General features: G+C 46.4%; 1 protein-coding gene across 1 annotated transcript; it reads right to left on the bottom strand.

The window, feature by feature from the left end:
- Positions 1-636: 636 nt before the first annotated feature.
- LOC131266114 (protein son of sevenless) lies at positions 637-17,963 on the bottom strand. The gene is made up of 21 exons (XM_058268475.1): positions 17,745-17,963; positions 13,957-15,224; positions 12,363-12,482; positions 11,868-12,008; positions 11,613-11,777; positions 8,490-8,690; positions 8,280-8,409; positions 8,094-8,200; positions 7,769-7,995; positions 6,667-7,693; positions 6,414-6,584; positions 6,241-6,336; positions 5,699-6,166; positions 5,507-5,623; positions 4,567-5,419; positions 4,102-4,447; positions 3,378-4,032; positions 3,103-3,303; positions 2,205-2,710; positions 2,033-2,115; positions 637-1,952 (listed from the first exon to the last, which is right to left on the bottom strand). Exons 2-21 carry the CDS (start codon positions 14,065-14,067, stop codon positions 1,918-1,920), a joined length of 5,760 nt encoding a protein of 1,919 aa, XP_058124458.1. The 5' UTR covers positions 14,068-15,224; positions 17,745-17,963; the 3' UTR covers positions 637-1,917.
- Positions 17,964-17,989: the final 26 nt, after the last annotated feature.

Raw genomic sequence — 17,989 nt, 5'->3', positions numbered from 1 at the left:
CAAACTTTTAAACTTATATTCGCATGTCAAGAGTTTTGCTGATTCCTTCTGTCTTTAGCGTGTTCTGTTATCCTTTTTGCCTACTTGTATGTTTCAACCATTGTATCATCTGTTTATGTATGAATGGGTGTGGGTATGTGTGTGTGTGTACGTGTGCATCGATGATGGTGTAGATAACGTACGTCAACAAAAGCTTACATTGGTAGTAACATTCATTTTATGTGTATTTTTTATTATTATTGTTGCTTTCTTTCCTTTTTACATCTCCTTGTTCGTTTATATTGACGCTTGTTTTCATGTTGTTCGTCAACTTTTTGTGTCTTTTCTTTTCATCCCCGACTGTTCAATCAAATTAAACTATCCTTTTTCCTAAAGACTTCACGTTTGCTCCGTTCTTTTGCGTGTGCTTGCTGCGGGGTTTGGAGATCCTTTTAGGGGCTTCTTTCTTTCATCCACTTTCCCTCCTTTCGGGGAATCCAAAAAACAAAACCTACCGCACCAAAGCGTATCTACACACCTTCACAACCACCACATATTGTTCCGCTTGCGTTATATTTGTGTGTGTTTTTTTCTTCCCCCTCTTTCGTTTGTTTCATTAGTTTCCGTATAAAACATCTACAATGCACAACAATTAAATGATTTAGCTTTGCTTTCGGCTGTACCGTTGTAATACAAATATGTCTGATCGGGTTCACAGTCCCTTTAACGGACCACAAGTCAACCGCACGCAAGGTGTTATTCGTTTTTTTTTGTTTGTGTTTTTAGTATCCTTTCCATCCAAATCGGCTGCAGTAAACCCTGCTACACCACTTCATGCTAGGTGCAGCATCGGACTCGAGTGTCTGGCCGGAAGAGGAACGAATCACCGAAAGGAAGACAAATACTAAATAAGCAAGAGCTCTACTGCATCGGGACTCAGAGAGAAAGATGTTAAGAACGAAAGACAGAACTATATATATATACCGTTGGTCTTCCCAATGTAACATATTTTCTATTCGCATATTGTACTTCATTTCATAGCATAACACGGAGGAAACTATCGAACGCTCGATGTATGCGACTTAAAACAATACGATTGCGTATCTTTTTTACCAGAAATTCCGGCCTATACTGCTTCTTATATTTAAAACAAAATCACTAGAATTATCCTTCCTTTGTTGGTGGTATTGTCGGTTGAATAAAAAGCATCAAAGCAAGATAATTAAAATTATTATAATCAAATTAAAAAATCGTTAATTCTTCCCCGCCCCAGACACTCTCCGGATGCTGCACCCATCTTATCTCCATCGCGATTATCAAACAAACAACAAAAATTTGCGTCATATGGCACTGATTCGTTTCCTACAACCTTCCTGCGTTGCGTCCGCTGCTTTCTAGCTTCTAGTTTTTTAGACAAAGAGAAACACGCACATGTACACGAAGCACAAAACTAGAGGAACAGTACAGCGAATCTCCGTGCAACCTTCCACCCGGTACTCAACTGTCGAACCGAAGAGTGTGGGTGCTGTTGTTCCGAAATACCAAGGGACAAACCCATTATCTCTTCCAAACATTGATTCTTTTTCTGCACTTTCCGGTTTTACGCCTTCTCGACTCGGAACCGAAACTGCCTAGCGTATATGTTACAAGTGTCAAAACTGCTTGGTACAATCTTTAGGAAACAAGCTTCCGTCAACCTCCTCGTCAAAAACACATCTAACAATCATCAACAACAAAGATCGATTACCATCATCTCACTGTGCGTTTGGGCTGTTTTTTCTGCTGTTGTCTCGCCGTTCGTGCCGTTTTGCTGATTATTACGTTCCGTAACATATGGCTTATGTGCTGAAGGCTACCAAAAGCATTCCACTGCAGCTGAGCACTGTCCAAGGGTTAGCGTAAAAAGTAGCGTCCACAGCAACCGGGGCCTCCGTTGGGTCAGTTGGTGCTAGGATACGGGAACATTGTACGATCTGAAACGAAAGGAATCGAAAACTGTCTTATTCCTGTCCTTGGGTGAGTTTGGGTTGTTTAGCGTGCAACTGCTCTTTACCTGAATTCAGATTGGATTGTTTCGGTTTTGGCGGTAGCTTCGGTGTCGTTTCACCGGGCGAAAAACGGGGTGAAATATTGGTACTGAAGTTGGATTAAATAGAGTAAAAAAATATGCCATTAAATCACAACGATCGCTTCAAATTCGTACGAGCGGTTGGGATCATAGTTACCTCGCCCTACGACAGAGAACGTTTCCTTGCAGTTGCGGCTGATGCGATTGCTGCTGCTGCTGCTGCTGCTGGGTCGGCTGGCCTCCTGCCGACGAGATGGGCGAATTTTGTACCGATTTATTCTTCACTGCCGACGGACTGTTGCCGACCGAACCGCCGCCAGGATTCGCCGAAGGGATAGCAGGAGGGCCCGGCGTCATGGCGGCACCGCTACCGGGCGTTCCACCGCCACCGCCGACGACGATCGCCGACAGCCCGGACGACAGCGAACTCGAGGTGGCCAGGTTGGGAATGTTCTCTTTCGATGCACGATCCATCGCCGAGTTGCGGCGCATCATGATGGTGCTGGTGTGCGGCAGCATCAACAATCGCTGCTCGATACTGCTGCTAGTGTTGCTGCTGTGGTTACCGCTACCGCCGGCCACCTGCTGATGATGGTTGTGCTGGTTTAAGTTGTCTCGCGTCAGCGTCGACGAGGACGATGACGACGATGTAGATTCATCCTTCTGTGAGGGAATAATTTGGATTAATATTTTTTAAACCGGACGGACACTTCAAGACAGATCGCTCTCATGGTTCGGCAACGTTACTGTTCAGAACGCAACGGCAGGTTTGAATTGTGTAAATTTGCAACAAGTAGGTTCGAGTAGGCGTTTCTTGACTGCGTTTCAACCGTGCAATTTTTTACCAACGCAGCAGGCTAGTTTAAGTTTTTTTTTTGTATCGTAGCACTCTCTTCTGATCTCTGATATCTAACACATTACTGTCAAATTTATCCGAATATTGGTATGCAAACATGAACAAAAATGTTCTTAAATTTACTGCAAAAAATCGTCATTTATTGGCCTTCTCTTCAACCGCTTAAAAGATTTCCTTAGTCCCCAAATACCAAACGTACCATACGGAATGAGGAATGATGGTTCCAACCGGCAGGATCCATCGTGTAGCTACCGCCGGCACCCGGATGATTGGCCGACGGTGGTTGCGTGTAGTTGAGGAGCACGGTCGATCCACCCTGACTGGCAACGCCAAACTGATAGTGGGATTGTGTGTGCGTCCGCGGCGGTAACGGTGGTGGACTAGCGTCTCTCGGTGGTAGCTAAAATCGTATCAGGCGGACACAACGAACATGGATTAGAGTAGGTTTGCTTCAGGCACACAAATTCCACCTACCGTCGGTGCATCCGGTGCTTGCCGTATCTGAGACGACTGGGACGACTCCGTGGAAGATTCTTTTCGTTTAACCCTAGGAGGTAGTGGAGGCGGCAAGGGTGGTAGAACGTTGTGTGTATTTGGTACGTTGACGTGCGGTGAGTGCGGTATGGGGCCCAGGTCGGCATTATTCGGCAGTCCTGCACCTCCTCCTCCACCACCACCGACGTCGCAATTACTATTGCACAAATGACACGCGTTGCCGCAGGCCTGACAAGGGGACGCGGCCCCGATGCTATCACCTTGCTGATGCTGCTGCCCAGGGGAAGAGGAATATGGCTGCCACGTGAAACCACTGCCATCGGTCGCTGCCGAATGGTGCTGTGCGTGGTGTTGACAATGTTTATGATGCGGACAGGGTGCAGCAGGCGTCGTTTCCGTGGAGGGAAGCGCACCGCCACCGCCACCGGAGTGGTTGTACGATAGATGGATCTTCGGACTGGAAGGATAGATGGGCGAGTTCTCGCAGGACGACGGTCGACCGGCGCTGGAGTTGTTGGAAAGTGGGGGCGGCGGCGGCGGCACTACCCCAGTGCTGCCGCTACCGATGGAATTGCATGCCATCCCACCAGGGGCGGTGGTGCCGGCGGTGTAGGAGGAATCACAGTTTTGATTTCTGTCGAAAACATTTCAATTAGTCACCAAAAGCTCATTCGTTTGAAAACACTTTCTTCCCGCTACTTACTTGATAGCATAGGATGCACTATGACTAAAATTACTGCTAGTACTGTTGGCGATGGCGGTCGTCACGGTTGTCGTGTTGGCCACGATCGTGCCAGTGCTGTTACTGCTGGTGCTGCTCGTGTTGCTGCCCGCACCCGTGCCATGCAGCGGTGGTGGCGGAGGTGGAGGCAACGGTTGCGACTTATCCGTCCGGGGGCTGATCGCCGGTGGAATGTCCGGAGGATGACCGGCTGCGGTGCCTGGTAGTGGCGGTTGCTGCAGTTGCGTCACGCCATCGTTGTGCGACATTGAAACAATACTGGCCGCTGAAGATGACGTGACTGAGCTGGCCGTACCATAGCCGGATGCTAGCAAAGAGAAGGAGAACCATGATTAGAAGAGGGAAGAGATTCAAAGATTTAGTCAAACAGATGCCGTAGCTAGACAACAGTCTCTATGAAGCACAACACTAGTTACAGTGCCTTACCTTCGCTACTGGAACCGCTGTACAGACTGCCTCCGATCGAGTAGGTTGACGCACCGACACCGGCACTTCCGCCTACAACCGATCCACCACCCACCACAGAGGAGGAAGCGAGCGACGACGAGAGCGTCGACAGCGAGGCCGAAGGATAGTACGATGTGGACAGGTGCTTTCCACCGTTGTAGCTGCCGCTGCCCTCGGACAGGCTGCCGGCTATCAGATGGTTCGCGGCGTTCGTGCCGGTCAGTATAATACTGTCCGAGCGGCGCGGTATCTCCGGGGCCATCTGGCTGTCCCCGCCGGCCGTCGTGAGGTTTGCGATCGACTGCGAGAAGGTGGGATGATGGTGATGATGGTGCTGCTGTTGGTGATGATGATGATGATGATTATGATGCCCTTGGCTGTGGTGATGGTGCGCGCTGTGATAATGGGCCGAGCCGGACGAGCCGGACCCGGGACCGAGTGTCGTGCTCCCACCCGGATGCCCCTGATAGAAACCGTAATGATGTGAGGAACTCTGCAGCGGATACTGGACTGCATGGGCGTACGCTTGCTGGCCATGATGCAGCCCGGGATGTTGATTCTGCTGTTGCTGCTGGTAGTACAGCGAGGAAAGGGAGGACGCCCCGGACGTGGAGTGTATGTTGACCGACGCGAAGATGGAATAATCGTGCACGGACGAGGACGACGATGCCGGAGGCGACTGTTCGCCGGTGTCGCTGTTCGTAAGCAACGAGGTCTTGCTGTACGGCAACGTACCCGGTAGCGTCATCGAAGAGTTCGCGGAGCTATTGTTGCGCCGCGACGATGGCTTGATACCGGGTGACTTCAACGAGATGTCTGGCCATTTGCGGGGCTTTAAAGGGGCAAATGAAAGAAAGTGCACAGTAAGCAAAGTGGAATACATAAAAAATGATCCCCACCACATCACCCAAATACTAACACATTTTAAAGGCTGACGACAGTTTTTCGGCTCTATCCGCTTGCTTTCGTCATACAGATAGTTCTGTATTTCCGTGATGCTCATTCCTTTGAAAGGATCTAAATTTTCTAGGAAATGCTATATGCGGGTAAAACAATTCGATTAGAATAGTACGCACAACAGTGCTTGTAATACGGGGCCCAGCACACTTACCCTTATGTTAGGATCCACCTTCAGGCAGTACGGCTGGTTCTGATACTGCTGAATCTCGCCCGTAATCTCGGCCACACGTCGCCGCTTCGAGAAGTTAATCAGCTCCGTGTTCGGCAGAAAGTCCGGGTTGCCCTCCTCGATGTGCAGGATGTTGGTCAGATACATTCCGAAAAATGGCACGCACGGTGGATTGATGGAGCGCAGCTTCTCCTGGTACTTTTTGAAGTGCGAATTGTTTAGCTCCCGGCACTCGGCCAGCACCTGCTGATGGCGCTTGGGGATTTCCTCCAGCGTCAACCGCAGCCGGTGGACGGCGGCCCCTTGGAAGGCGGACACGATCGACAGCACGCCGTTAAAGTTGTTCAGATCCTGCAGCACCATCATCACCTCGATCGCGCGGCTCGCCATCGCTACGCGCTCATCGAAGTTTTCCGCCTCAATGATCGACTTCTCGATCCAGCGGGTGAACTATTGCGACCGGGACGATTCAAAACAGAACATTGGAGCCACAACACTAAATAACAGCATTTCGTTTTACTTACATTCGTGGTGTGATGCATAATTCGCAACAAATTGGGACTAGTTGTTTCCTTGTCTTTCCCCGTCCACACCGAACCGACCAGTTCGGATGGTTTGACCTGTAAAGGTAGCGAGTGATGGATGTTAGTTGAGATTTACGTCCACGCACCCTTCGGGGGGAGAACTATCTACATACATTTTTGTACATCTCAAACTCCAACAATGTCAACTGACGTGCCAGCTCGAGGGGATGCAACATAAGCAGATTGAACTCGTTCTCACTGTTCAACGGCAGATGATGCTCGATCGCCGGTGGACTGTGGCCGAACGCAAACGTTATCTGTCGGTGATTATCTTCACTATCGTTCTGCCGAAAGCAAAAAAGGAAAAGGGAAGAAGCATTCAATTACACATCTCGTCCGGAACACGCCATGGATGACAAAACATACCTTCCGTTGCACGATCTTCATCACCGAATCGACCCACTTGCGCATCGATTTGCCTCGTACCGTGTCGAGGAACCGTTCCAGTGACTCGAGCAGCTCCAAGTCTCGCTCAAAGTCGTAAAAATGATGATCCACCCAGTGCCGCAGCACGTTCAGCACGCGAAACTGTACCGGTTGGACGTATTCCTTTTTGTATCGCTTCCAGTCCTCCCGCTGCGAGTTCTTGTGGAATTTGTCCGTGTCACTGCCCAGCCCATCCTTGTCGTTGGCCGGATCGTACACAACCCCCGGATCCGGTATGTCGAATCGTTCCACCAGCAGCTGCAACAATTCCTTCGGCGAACAGAACGACCGGTACGTGGTCAGGAAGGTGCGCACGAACATTGGATCCGCATAGATGTGGTAGGTCAGTCGCTCGATCAGCTTGCACAGCGTGGCCCCCTTGATCAGTGGTACGCCCGTACCCTCACGCTCCTCCAGCACAATGTTCGAGGGACTGTCCGGTACCGCGAACTTGTAGATCCCCGGGCTGGGTAGCTTCAGCGGGTGCTTCTTCTCGATGTCGAGGAGAATACTGTCGAGGATGCGCTCCAGCATCGACTTCGTGTTCAACATGATCAGGTCCGCCATCCAGTCGTTCTTGTGCTGGGCGTTCTTCGTGATCAGTACCACGCTCTGCTGTTCGCGCGGCGAAATCTCGAACGCATGCTTCAGCTCGTCCGTGTCGGGCCGGTCGATGATCTCCACCTTACGCATGAAGAAACGCTCCTTCTGGCGGTAATCGTAGTTGTTTCCGGGTACGATCTGCCTCCGTGCCTTGCACAGCACCAGCAGACCATCGAACAGAAACACCTTGCGCTCCGTCTGCCGCTTGCCGGAGCTCAGCTTCGCCAGTGTGTCCTCGCGGATGAACTCGTTGCAGCACTGACCGACATCCTTGTCCCAGTGCTCGACCGTGTTCTGCAAATCGCGCGTCTTTTCGATCGCCGATTGCCGCCGCGCCCGACTGTTCACTCTGGTGAAGTATTCCCTGGGGAAACGTGGGAAAGATAAACGCACGTTTCAATAGGAACACACGCATTTAGGAACACACTCGAACACTCACTTCGGCAGCAGCGACGAAATACTCTGCAGCTCACACTGGAGCGGTTTCAACAGGCCCTGCACCTGCTCGAAGCTCTCTTTGTCCTCCTGGGAGGGGCTCAGCTGTAGTAAAACCTTAATGTAGTCCAAATATAACTGTGCATGCCCGATGGGCCCTAAAAGTAGTTTTGGTAGGTAAAATTTGACCGCCTCCTTGAAACCGTGTCCAGCTGACATCAGTGAACTGGCCTGAAAAAAAAGAGAGAGACAGCGACAAAAGAACACCAAGTTTAGTTCCAGCTTCTACCATATGCGCGTAGGCAAAAACAATCCGGAACGATACCCACTACTTCCGGTCGTGCCAGTAGGTTTGCCAGCGCTTCCTTCGCTGCCACCGAGGTAATATCCTTTGCGTACTTTGCGTACACATCGAACTCAGCCGCTTCCGCCAATTCTGAGGATGGACAATTAAGTGTACACACGTATTAGATGGTGGTTAAGGTCATTCGTTTGGCAGTGGTGTGATATCTTACCCTCAAAACAACTACCAATACACGGCGGTGTCTGCTCCTGGGACATTTCTATCACATCCTCCAGCGATCCCAGCAACGTTACCGACACTTCGTAAATGTCTATTATGTTGGAAAATATTAAATCCAGCTCCTACACAAACACGAGACGTAGCGAAAACAACTCATTTAGTATGACCGAAAAACCCTTACCAAACCTACTATACTACTTACTTTTGGATCCTTAACTATCTTAACTAACTCCTCTCGGAATACTCGGATGATCATGTGCAGATCCCGTTGATACTGTTTCTCGTCGTGGATCAACTCCTTCACGACTTCCTCGTAGCTGAGGCTGGCACGTGGCGTCGGTGGTAGCGGGCTCGGTGCCATCGAGTTCGAACTTTCACCCTGATAGAACATGTCCATCAGTACCTGCAGACCACCGTCCGAAGAAAAAGAAACAATAGTGAATTAATAACCTCGGTAACAAAAATAAAATGCATTGTACGAAGGAGGACAGGAATTGTATGTCTAAATTTGGCTGAATCTTTCATACTTTACAACAGGAGGTACATATTTAGGACGGTGGAGCACGGGAAAAGGTTATTCATGGTATACGTATTGTGAATTACAGTCATAACCAACATGAAAACACAAAAAAAACACAATTTAAAACTACGTTCAAATCATTCCTCAAAAACTTCATCTAACTCATTCCAGAAACTATTATACTCATAAGACCGATTTCTCCTTAATTACCAATTAAAATAGCCTTAACACTATCATATGCCGCTTGGCCTAAATCATCACTTAAGCGTATGCGCAGTAAAGCATTCACAACAAATGCAATCGAAGAAATATGCAAAGCAAAAGATGAACAACATGAATGAGAAATGTTACATATTCATTGTTCATAAAGATTTAAAATTAAACAGGTACCATAACAATGGAGAGAAAGGATGAACAAAACACAAAATGAAAACAAATTAGTCAAGACACATTCCACAGAGTTAAATTACAGAGTTAAATTATACATAGTCAAACAAAGTAACCAAGAACAAACCAATAGAAAATCGAAACAAACAACCAATCGTCAACCAGGTAGCACAGCAAGATTAGAGTGTGGGTGAGGCATTTATGGTCGGTGTAAGATAAATCTACAACAGAGAAGAACTACTCGCTAGATAGCAAAAAATAAAATAATAAATAAAAGGATCTAGAAATATTCCACTGTTAATCTCAATCACGATGGTGTGAAATGGATGCACACTAGTGACTCCATCAAACGAACAGTCTGTGTACGTTCGAAATAGGGAGGTTCCATTGAATTGAAATTTCAATAAAACGTGAAACAAAACGCAACATAAGAAACATAAAGTCAAACCGACAGCAATGAGATACAACAAAACAAACATTTAGTAGATGTGGAAGAAATAAAACGGCAGAAAAATAAATAGGCTCAGATTGTACTACAGAGACGAATGTTGGACACTATATCAACACTACTTGTATGGAAAGAATGCCGAGCAAATGGCATGGGCCAAATCAAACGGACAACAGGAAGGCATGAGAACAATAGTTGTACGTTTCGATCGAGAGGGGTGGTGATGCCAAAGGATATCTCAGAAAGGACGCATTCCACAGTCGAGACCGACACAAACAGTGTCGCCGTTCTGAGGGTATCGCTTTGGCCGAAGGAAGCGGGACAAACGGAGGGGAGATTTTCATTGGAACACCCGAAAGTGACACGGTCCAATATGGGGGAGGACGACTCTGAACATGGTATGGAAGGAAATTCTAAATGGAGTTTGAATTTTATTATATTAAGAAGCAATGAAACAATCTACGTACCACCTTTCGTATTTGCAGAATTGATTTTTTTGGTTTTGGTATTGGATTGTGATCGGAACAGAACGATTCAAAGAATCGTTTTGTACGGTAGTTTTTTGTGTGAAGAGTTGAAGTTTTGGTTTTTTGTTTGTTTTTTGTTTTGATTTGTTGGGAGAGCATGAAAAAAAAACATAAAATAACAGTTTGCGACATATAGTAACTGAGAGAGAGAGAGAGTAAATTGATTCATGTTTTAATTTATTTGGAAAGAATTGGTTTAACAAACCAAATTGTTTGGATCGGTAATGTAAGAAAAACTATAGTTCAGGATGGACAGAAAGTGATAGTAACAGATTGAACATAACAAAAGTCAAAGAACGAGAAAAATTCCGCTATGAAATCGTTTTCAAATAATAACTAATCGGTAAACGTAAATTGTATCAAATCCCAAACAGAAGATCAATTCGAGTAGCCAAAAATGTATGAGCATAAATAAAAATAATCAACACATTCTATTACTTCAGCTGAAAACTTTTTAATCGCACACTAGAGGCTGGCACTATGCTAAAGGAATCCAAACATTAACGGTCTGAACGGTTGAAAGCTGTCGCGTAAAATATGTTTATAGTTTAAGAGCACTGAAATGGACGATCAATCCTTGATGCTAGCAAACGTGCGCGTGACAAGAATTACTTCTTATCTCGTTCTCTGTAGCATCAAACAAAAACTGTATGTAATTACGCCTAAGTAACCAGGTTAGTTGAAATTGCTAAGAGGAACGTTAAAAGAGTTAAAACAAAGTCGGTGAACAAATTATGTACAAATATAAGCACAACCAAAGCCAGAACAACAAACACAAGGCATAACAACATTGCTTATAATTGATGACTGTTCGACACCAACGCTAGATTTCTTCTCAAACACCACAGTATTGAGCCATATCAATGTTTGGGGCTCCTAAATTTCAATTCATTTTGGACTTTATGATATATTTTCAAACTTCATAGTTAGAGAAAGAGAAGTAGGATGATTTAAACAAAAATTTAGAAAAAAAAACTAGCAAACGAAAAGTACGTAAATGCAACACGACGTGTTCTTTCAAATGTTGTTATGTTATTTTGTAATGAACCATTTTTTTTACTGTGTTACCAGTAGTTTGATTGGGGTTAATTGTTAAACTATTGAATTGCAGCACCCAACAATGAACAATATAAAGTCAAAACAGAATATTCAAAATCGAAACTCAAACAAATTCATACCCATCTCGCCAGGAATGTGTTTAGTTTTAATCATTGACAGAAACCAAAATAAACTCTCAAAACATGATAATAAAATGACAAAAATAAAAAATCCAAAAGAGTGAAAGAAGGAATGGAAAAAGAGAAAATGGGGCAAGAACAAACGGAAAAGCAAACAACACTGAGCAGAGGAACAGCAATAGAAGAAGGAAGAGAGGGTTCTGAATGGGGGGGCGACACTACATCGGAGAACACGGAAGAAATTTAAAAAAAAAAGCGGGCAAACCTTGTCGGCGCACATGGCAACCTCAATGTCCTCGCGGGTTATCTCGATGTGGCGTATGTTCTTCACATAGTACCCGGCCAGCTTCAGGATGTCGGCAGATATGTACTCCAGAACGGCCACCAGAAACAGCGAAACGGAACTGTCGATTTTGTACTGCAGCACCTCCTGCAGCAAAGACACGGTGGAAAGAAAGTGGTTGTTGAACTGATTGCCTAAAAATCGTAAGAATGCAACCTCCATTCCGGTGTAGTTTACCTTCTGCAGCAGCGTATGCACACGATCAACTGGTAGGACTGGTTTCTTCTTCTTCGACTTGTCTATCGTCTCGCGCGCCTCTCCTAGCGCCCACCTATCGATCGGGTTCGGGAAGGTGCGACTGATACGTTCCTCCACGTCCTAAAATAGAACAACAAATTAGTAGAATATTTAACTACCTAATGTTTCAAATAGAAACGAAGCAAATTGAACAGCAGCCCCTCTTTCTCGAATCATAAAAAAAATCTATTGTAGGATACGTCAATTAAGAAAACTACTGGAAACCTCCCTGTGCACTTTGGCGAACATCCTGGACAAACATGGGTTCCGGGTTTCCTACCCTCCCACCCATTCACTGCCATTTAATTGAATTTATCTACTTAAAAGCACCCGCTACCAATTATGCTTTCCGCTATGGGCATAGGGAGGTATTTCCCTTTTTTAAATTCGCTTATGCACTTTACACAACTTGCCCCCAGAATCGATTTTACTTACCATAACCGTGTGCGGCGGTGGCTTCGCACACAGTGTCGCTAACAGTCGCAGGCAGAGGCTCTCGACGTACAGCAGCGCGTCCTCCTTGGCCTGCAACGATGGGTGGACCTGCTCCAGCACCTGAGTGAAAGAACGAAATCAAACGATGTGAGTCAGGCAGCAGGGTAGCTTGATTAATTGAAAGGTTAAATCTTAGACTAGGGGTCCCGTTAAATAACATCAGCAATTCCCATCCCTCAGTTTATATGGCAAGCATATCCATTCTGCCGACTTTGTGCAACTCTCAAAAGAATTAAAAAAGGATCGTAGATCATCGTATAGTTTCTTTTGGTAATGGCATTGTATTTACAAGTTGCCAGAACCGTTAAATCTTCAGATTAAAATGCAACCATTATCCGATTTATTTGTGCAAGAAGAACCGTGAACAAACGATACGATTTTCCCCACCAATAATTATCTCTTCATTCAGGCTCCATGATAACGAAGCAGCGGGAAATGATGCAAAGTCTTATCTTTGCTATAGGTAAAGTAACCTAAACCCCTCTAATGTCCCTTCGGCGCGTAAATTTCCGTATTCTCCGGCCATTCGATGATCGATCCGTGACTTAAACTGCCCAAATGTGCATAATATGATTGGCCGCCTAAACACCGAAAAGAAACGATACACCATCGCACCCGTCAAGCTGATAAGCAACCCGCCCGCGTGACTGTGAACGGGCCAGGTGGGAGGGCATGGCTGGATTCGCATGTTATTGGCAAGTGCGATTACCCAAGCGGGTGATAACGGGTTTGGGAAACCGCAAAAAAAAAGAGGCTGGTTGGCAAAATGTCGCTCGGATGTCACAATCCCCCACCGTGACCACAACCTAATGAGTAAGTTTTTTTTTTATGGCGAAAAGGATTGAACGCCGCGTTACCAATCAATAACAACGCGGCAAATGAGGCTCTCACTCACCGTCTCTCGGCACGTGAGTCACCCGAAAGTACAAGCACACCGGGGACGTACGGGGATTTCTGGACGCGATGGGCCAACCGTAGTGTTTGACAAGATAAAACGAGGCCACGAGACACGTATGGTTCCGCGCAAACGGTCAAGGCCTCCGGGTGGGGGTTACACATAGATAACAGGTTGACTGGATGCCGCCAAATGGGATCTTTCTTTGCGGCCCCGTCAGAAGTGGGGAATTTTACGAGCAAAATAACAATTCTCGGTGGCGGCCAAAGAACCTCCACCCGAAATCAACTGAAATTATGAAAAGGAGGGTTGCTGCGATGTGGGATTTTTAGGTATTCGATTAAATCGATTTGTACACCAGATATGGCTGACAAGTCCTACTTTGTCAACGAATTTATTGATCATTCCATCGTTGAAATTATTGATCATTGTCCTTATGTCATTGATTTCACAGCATCTCTGCGCCTTTGAATCAGGCATGACTACTCCAACGTCTCAATATTGTGAGGGCTTCTTTCCTGTGCAGTTTTGAGCGTTCTTCTTCAATACAAGCTCATTAACAGCGTGAGTCACCCCCAAATTAAACCTCACATTGGAACATTGGTCTGAAACTAAAGCACCGGGTTAGGATGCACTTACCTTCCGCAGCGATGTAATGAACAGGCCCCTCCATTTGGCTGCATTTTCCGCATTCTCGAAGTCGTAATCAGCCGCATCCGTGATCGATACATGCGAACTGCCAGAGAACATACTTTAGCCTTCGGCACCGATCCAGTGCGTTCGCCCGGGCAGCAGACACATATATGGTTCCGTTTCTGTGGGACCGTTTTCACCGTGGTTTTTTGTGTGTGCTATTTTCTTTTCGGTTCGATCGATTTTCGCTGCATTTAGGATGCTGTGTCACCGTCGCCGTTGTCGTTGTAGTCGTCGGCGTCGTCGTCGGTGCAGCGAAACCTCCAGGGTGCGTCTATTCGTCGGTATCGGGGTTGGGATCTCTTTTATAAGAAACCTTGTGTGTTTATTCGCCGTCCGCTAGAATGGGGTACGTTTGGTGGAAAACAACCACCATTCGCAACTTCAATACCCAGTTGTGATGAAACCAATTCTTTACTTTCGCTCCTGGTTACTAAGGGCGACGGGAGTAAAGCAAGTTACTTCGCGTGATGCACAAACAACTAGAACCAGCACGACGTTTTGTTGTGTGTTGTGGGGTTCCAAATGGCGAATCTTGAATAAAGCACTTTCCGAATCTTCACCCTTTGTAGTGTTCACAGTCGCTGCTGCCAGATGGAAAAACACTACCTTCCTATCGTGGCGTTGTTGTTGTTGATGTTGCGGCCAGTCGGAAAACCCGCAGCGCACATTCCATTCAGCCACGAACTGACTTCTCGGCGGATCTGGCTGGATGGGGGGGATGCACTTTTCTCCCTTGTTTTCTTCTTCTTCTTCTTCTTTTCCACTTCAAAACTTGCACTTTGCACACACAGAATATGCGGCGGGTTAGACGCACACAATCACTCTCAGGGGTGCTACATTATTGCCCGCGGGCGCACATACACACAACACGCACACACACACACACACAACACACGCACACACACACGTTCCTGGTTCGCACCTGGGTGTTCCTTCACATGGTTTGCCTCACATGGGAGCGGGTTTCAGTCCCAACCAAACACTGCCACTATTATTACCGCACGGGAACGGGAAAATAACATGATCAACCTGTAAGGGCCCTTCGTAAACAACAATGAGCACGCAGACCTTCTCAGCTGTTGTTAGCGGGCTACTGGCAGCATCTCAGCCGTGGATTGCGTTTGCTTAGAACTTGCGAACCATTGTTTTTTTCAGTTTTCCTTCTCACCGCACACTAATGTTGCTCGAACGGTGCAAACATATGCCTGTGCCTGTGGATCATAGTAGACATAGGGGATTACATTAGTAAACAACAGAAACAGACCATTTGAGAACATATTTTGCAACAACAGCTTAAGGGGCTCATTTTGCTTTGAACAAACGTACGTCTTGGACATACGATGCATACATAACAACACTTATTGGACGCATGAAACAGCAAAGTTTTCACGCAACCAATAGATGCTTCCATTTCACTTGCGCAGAATAAATCTTGGCTCGATCATCCCAGGCGTAACTTTAGCACATACAATTGTCCCACGACATCTTCTTGTAAGATCACATACTTTTCATATCATGTTTTGCACAACTCCCAAATTTGCACGGTTAACCATCGGGCGAGAGCGTACACTAATGTTGTGCACTACACAACAGCACGTACAGACACACATTCGACGCACATTTGCGCACAGCGAACTGGCAAAAGGACACACTTTTTTGCGGACCAAACCTGCAAAAGACGGCATTGGTTCGTGAGCAATTTCTATTTCACCGAGTTGTGCGTTCGTTCACAATAATAACAATCGGGCAGGGCTGAAGCACATCTTTAGCATAGAACCATTGTTTCGCCTTCAAAACATTCGACCGTCGACACTCGAAACCATTTTCTCTACCTGTTTCCTCCCCCTTTGAAACAAACCTCTTCACCTCGTCAAGCGACACACACACACACACACGCAGCACACCAACAGATGCACACACATATTCTCTTTCTTCTTTCGCGTAGCTATACGAACATATACCAACAATTCCCACGGATACGCGTCATTAACGTATGCCCTTATCACGGTCACGGTCCAACAACAACACAACAACGGTACAATAAACCAACAAAAACAACATCGATTACAACTTGCTAGTGAGGAGTAGACCTGTGTTTTCTTTTTTCCTATGCTCCCATGAAGTGGTCCGAGAGGATTGTAGATTGCAATTGCACCTGATATTGATATCGCCATCATCACCCGCAGGCGATTCCAACATCTTCCCGAATACGACCCAAAGTGCGACACACCAACAACACATGCACAGGCACACCCGTCGCAGGCACCTGGGAAACATTGGAAGTCCTTGCGTTTGGCGCACCGAACACAAGCGCACGAGTGCTTCGAGGAGGTTTTTAACACCCAGTTTTCATTGTTCTCACGAACCTGATTAGCGGAGAGGTTTGCTGTGGTATTTTGCTTCTGATCTAAACTATTAACCTTATCCTCCGCGCGGCTGTTGCTGCGTCGACATTGCAATATAAATTCCACCACCTTCACACACCTCCCTTCTGGTCGTCTGAGACCTAAGAAAAACTTCACACACTCTTCCTCCTCCTCCCCCCGTCTGTGCAACACGAGATTATTTCAGGCGAAAATTCATTCCACCCTACTCCTCCGCGGGGACCAAGTCGCTTTCGGGTCTCAACATTTTGCATCTTTCCACTAATTATTATTATCTTCTTCTCACGCTCTTCCGATCTTCTCTCCCTTCGAATCGTTCTTTTTGTTGTCTCTCGCTCTCTCGCTCTCCCTCTCTCTCTCTTTTCTTATACACACACATACACACATACTAATGCACACAAACGCACACACACACACACATGGATTTCTTTTCTCACGAAAAATATCTGCTACAGTATGACATCCTTATTTTCTGTAAGTTTGTCTAGTGTCCTTATAAAATGATTAATTCATTAGCAATACACTTAAGACACAATGCGAAACAATCGGAGGAAGGAACGGATGTTCCGTTTCGCGTCTTATGCAGATCATCCCGTGGTTCCATGTGCCACAATAAATGACGAAAAAAGGAGCTGCGGAACAAAACCGTCGTGCAGAACCCTCCCCACGCCTCGTTTTACTACGCAAGCTTTGGTCGCAAATTTTCATTCGCATCTTCTAGACGCGGTACATTTCGTTTTGCAAATGCTGCTGGCACCTGGGCAAAACCACCGAAAATCACATATTCCGATCCAGACAAACAAGGGACCAGCGAAGAACTGTGATGGAATTTCATTGTACGTCACAAGCGGAGTCCCAGACTGCTATGTTATTTGTTGTTTTTTTCTTATTCTTACTCCTTGGTACCACCATGTTTTTCACTACTGCTGCTCTTATTGTTATTTTATTCGCATCACAGAGCCATCAACACACACGGTCACTGAAACCGTAGCGTAAAAAACGTCCCAAAAGTGCACTATCGCCAGCTTCGTTAACTCATTCGCCACACGGCGAAAACATATGCTGGTAAACTTTTGCAGCAGTTTTTCACCCCGACGTCTGGCTGCTTCGTTTTGATTGCGTTTTTCGCGTTCTTCTGCACGGGTGGTATGGAGATCGATGGTCAACACACCTTTTTCCACACACCACCGTCACCCCTTGCCTTTGCTTCGGTCACAGGACTGAGAACCTGTTCGCGAGACACGAAAACTTTATCTTATTGACGATTCGCTTAACACTGCGTACCAGCGGGGCACGGGGGCTGTGACGCACTATTTTCACACAGTCTATGCAACTAGAAACACCTACTTTCTGCCGTTTTTTCAGCGCTGCCTAGGGAAACAAAATGTACTTCAATGACGCTTGCCTTTTGACTGCTTGACGTGAGGACGAAGGAGGTTTCAAGCTTTCAAACAGTCCGATTTAGCAGATTTTTGTTCACTGAACTGAAACGGTTTGGCGAAATGGAGCGGTGGTGAACCGATTTCGTCCTCAAACACGGTTGTTGGAGCTAAAATAGACAATTTATTTGTAGCTTTTTACTTCTTTATCCG

Source organism: Anopheles coustani, chromosome 2, assembly GCF_943734705.1.
Source record: "Anopheles coustani chromosome 2, idAnoCousDA_361_x.2, whole genome shotgun sequence".
NCBI lineage: Eukaryota > Metazoa > Arthropoda > Insecta > Diptera > Culicidae > Anopheles > Anopheles coustani.
This window is presented reverse-complemented; position numbering and strand designations above follow the sequence as displayed.

Excerpts from the sequence above, each read along its gene's own strand:
- LOC131266114 (XM_058268475.1), bottom strand. The coding sequence starts at position 14,067 with ATGTTCTCTGGCAGTTCGCATGTATCGATCACGGATGCGGCTGATTAC. Across the intron at positions 7,694-7,768 it reads ATTTCGTCGCTGCTGCCGAA|GGAATACTTCACCAGAGTGA; the intron begins GTGAGTGTTCGA and ends ACGTTTCCCCAG. Across the intron at positions 4,033-4,101 it reads AGTGCATCCTATGCTATCAA|AAATCAAAACTGTGATTCCT; the intron begins GTAAGTAGCGGG and ends TGTTTTCGACAG.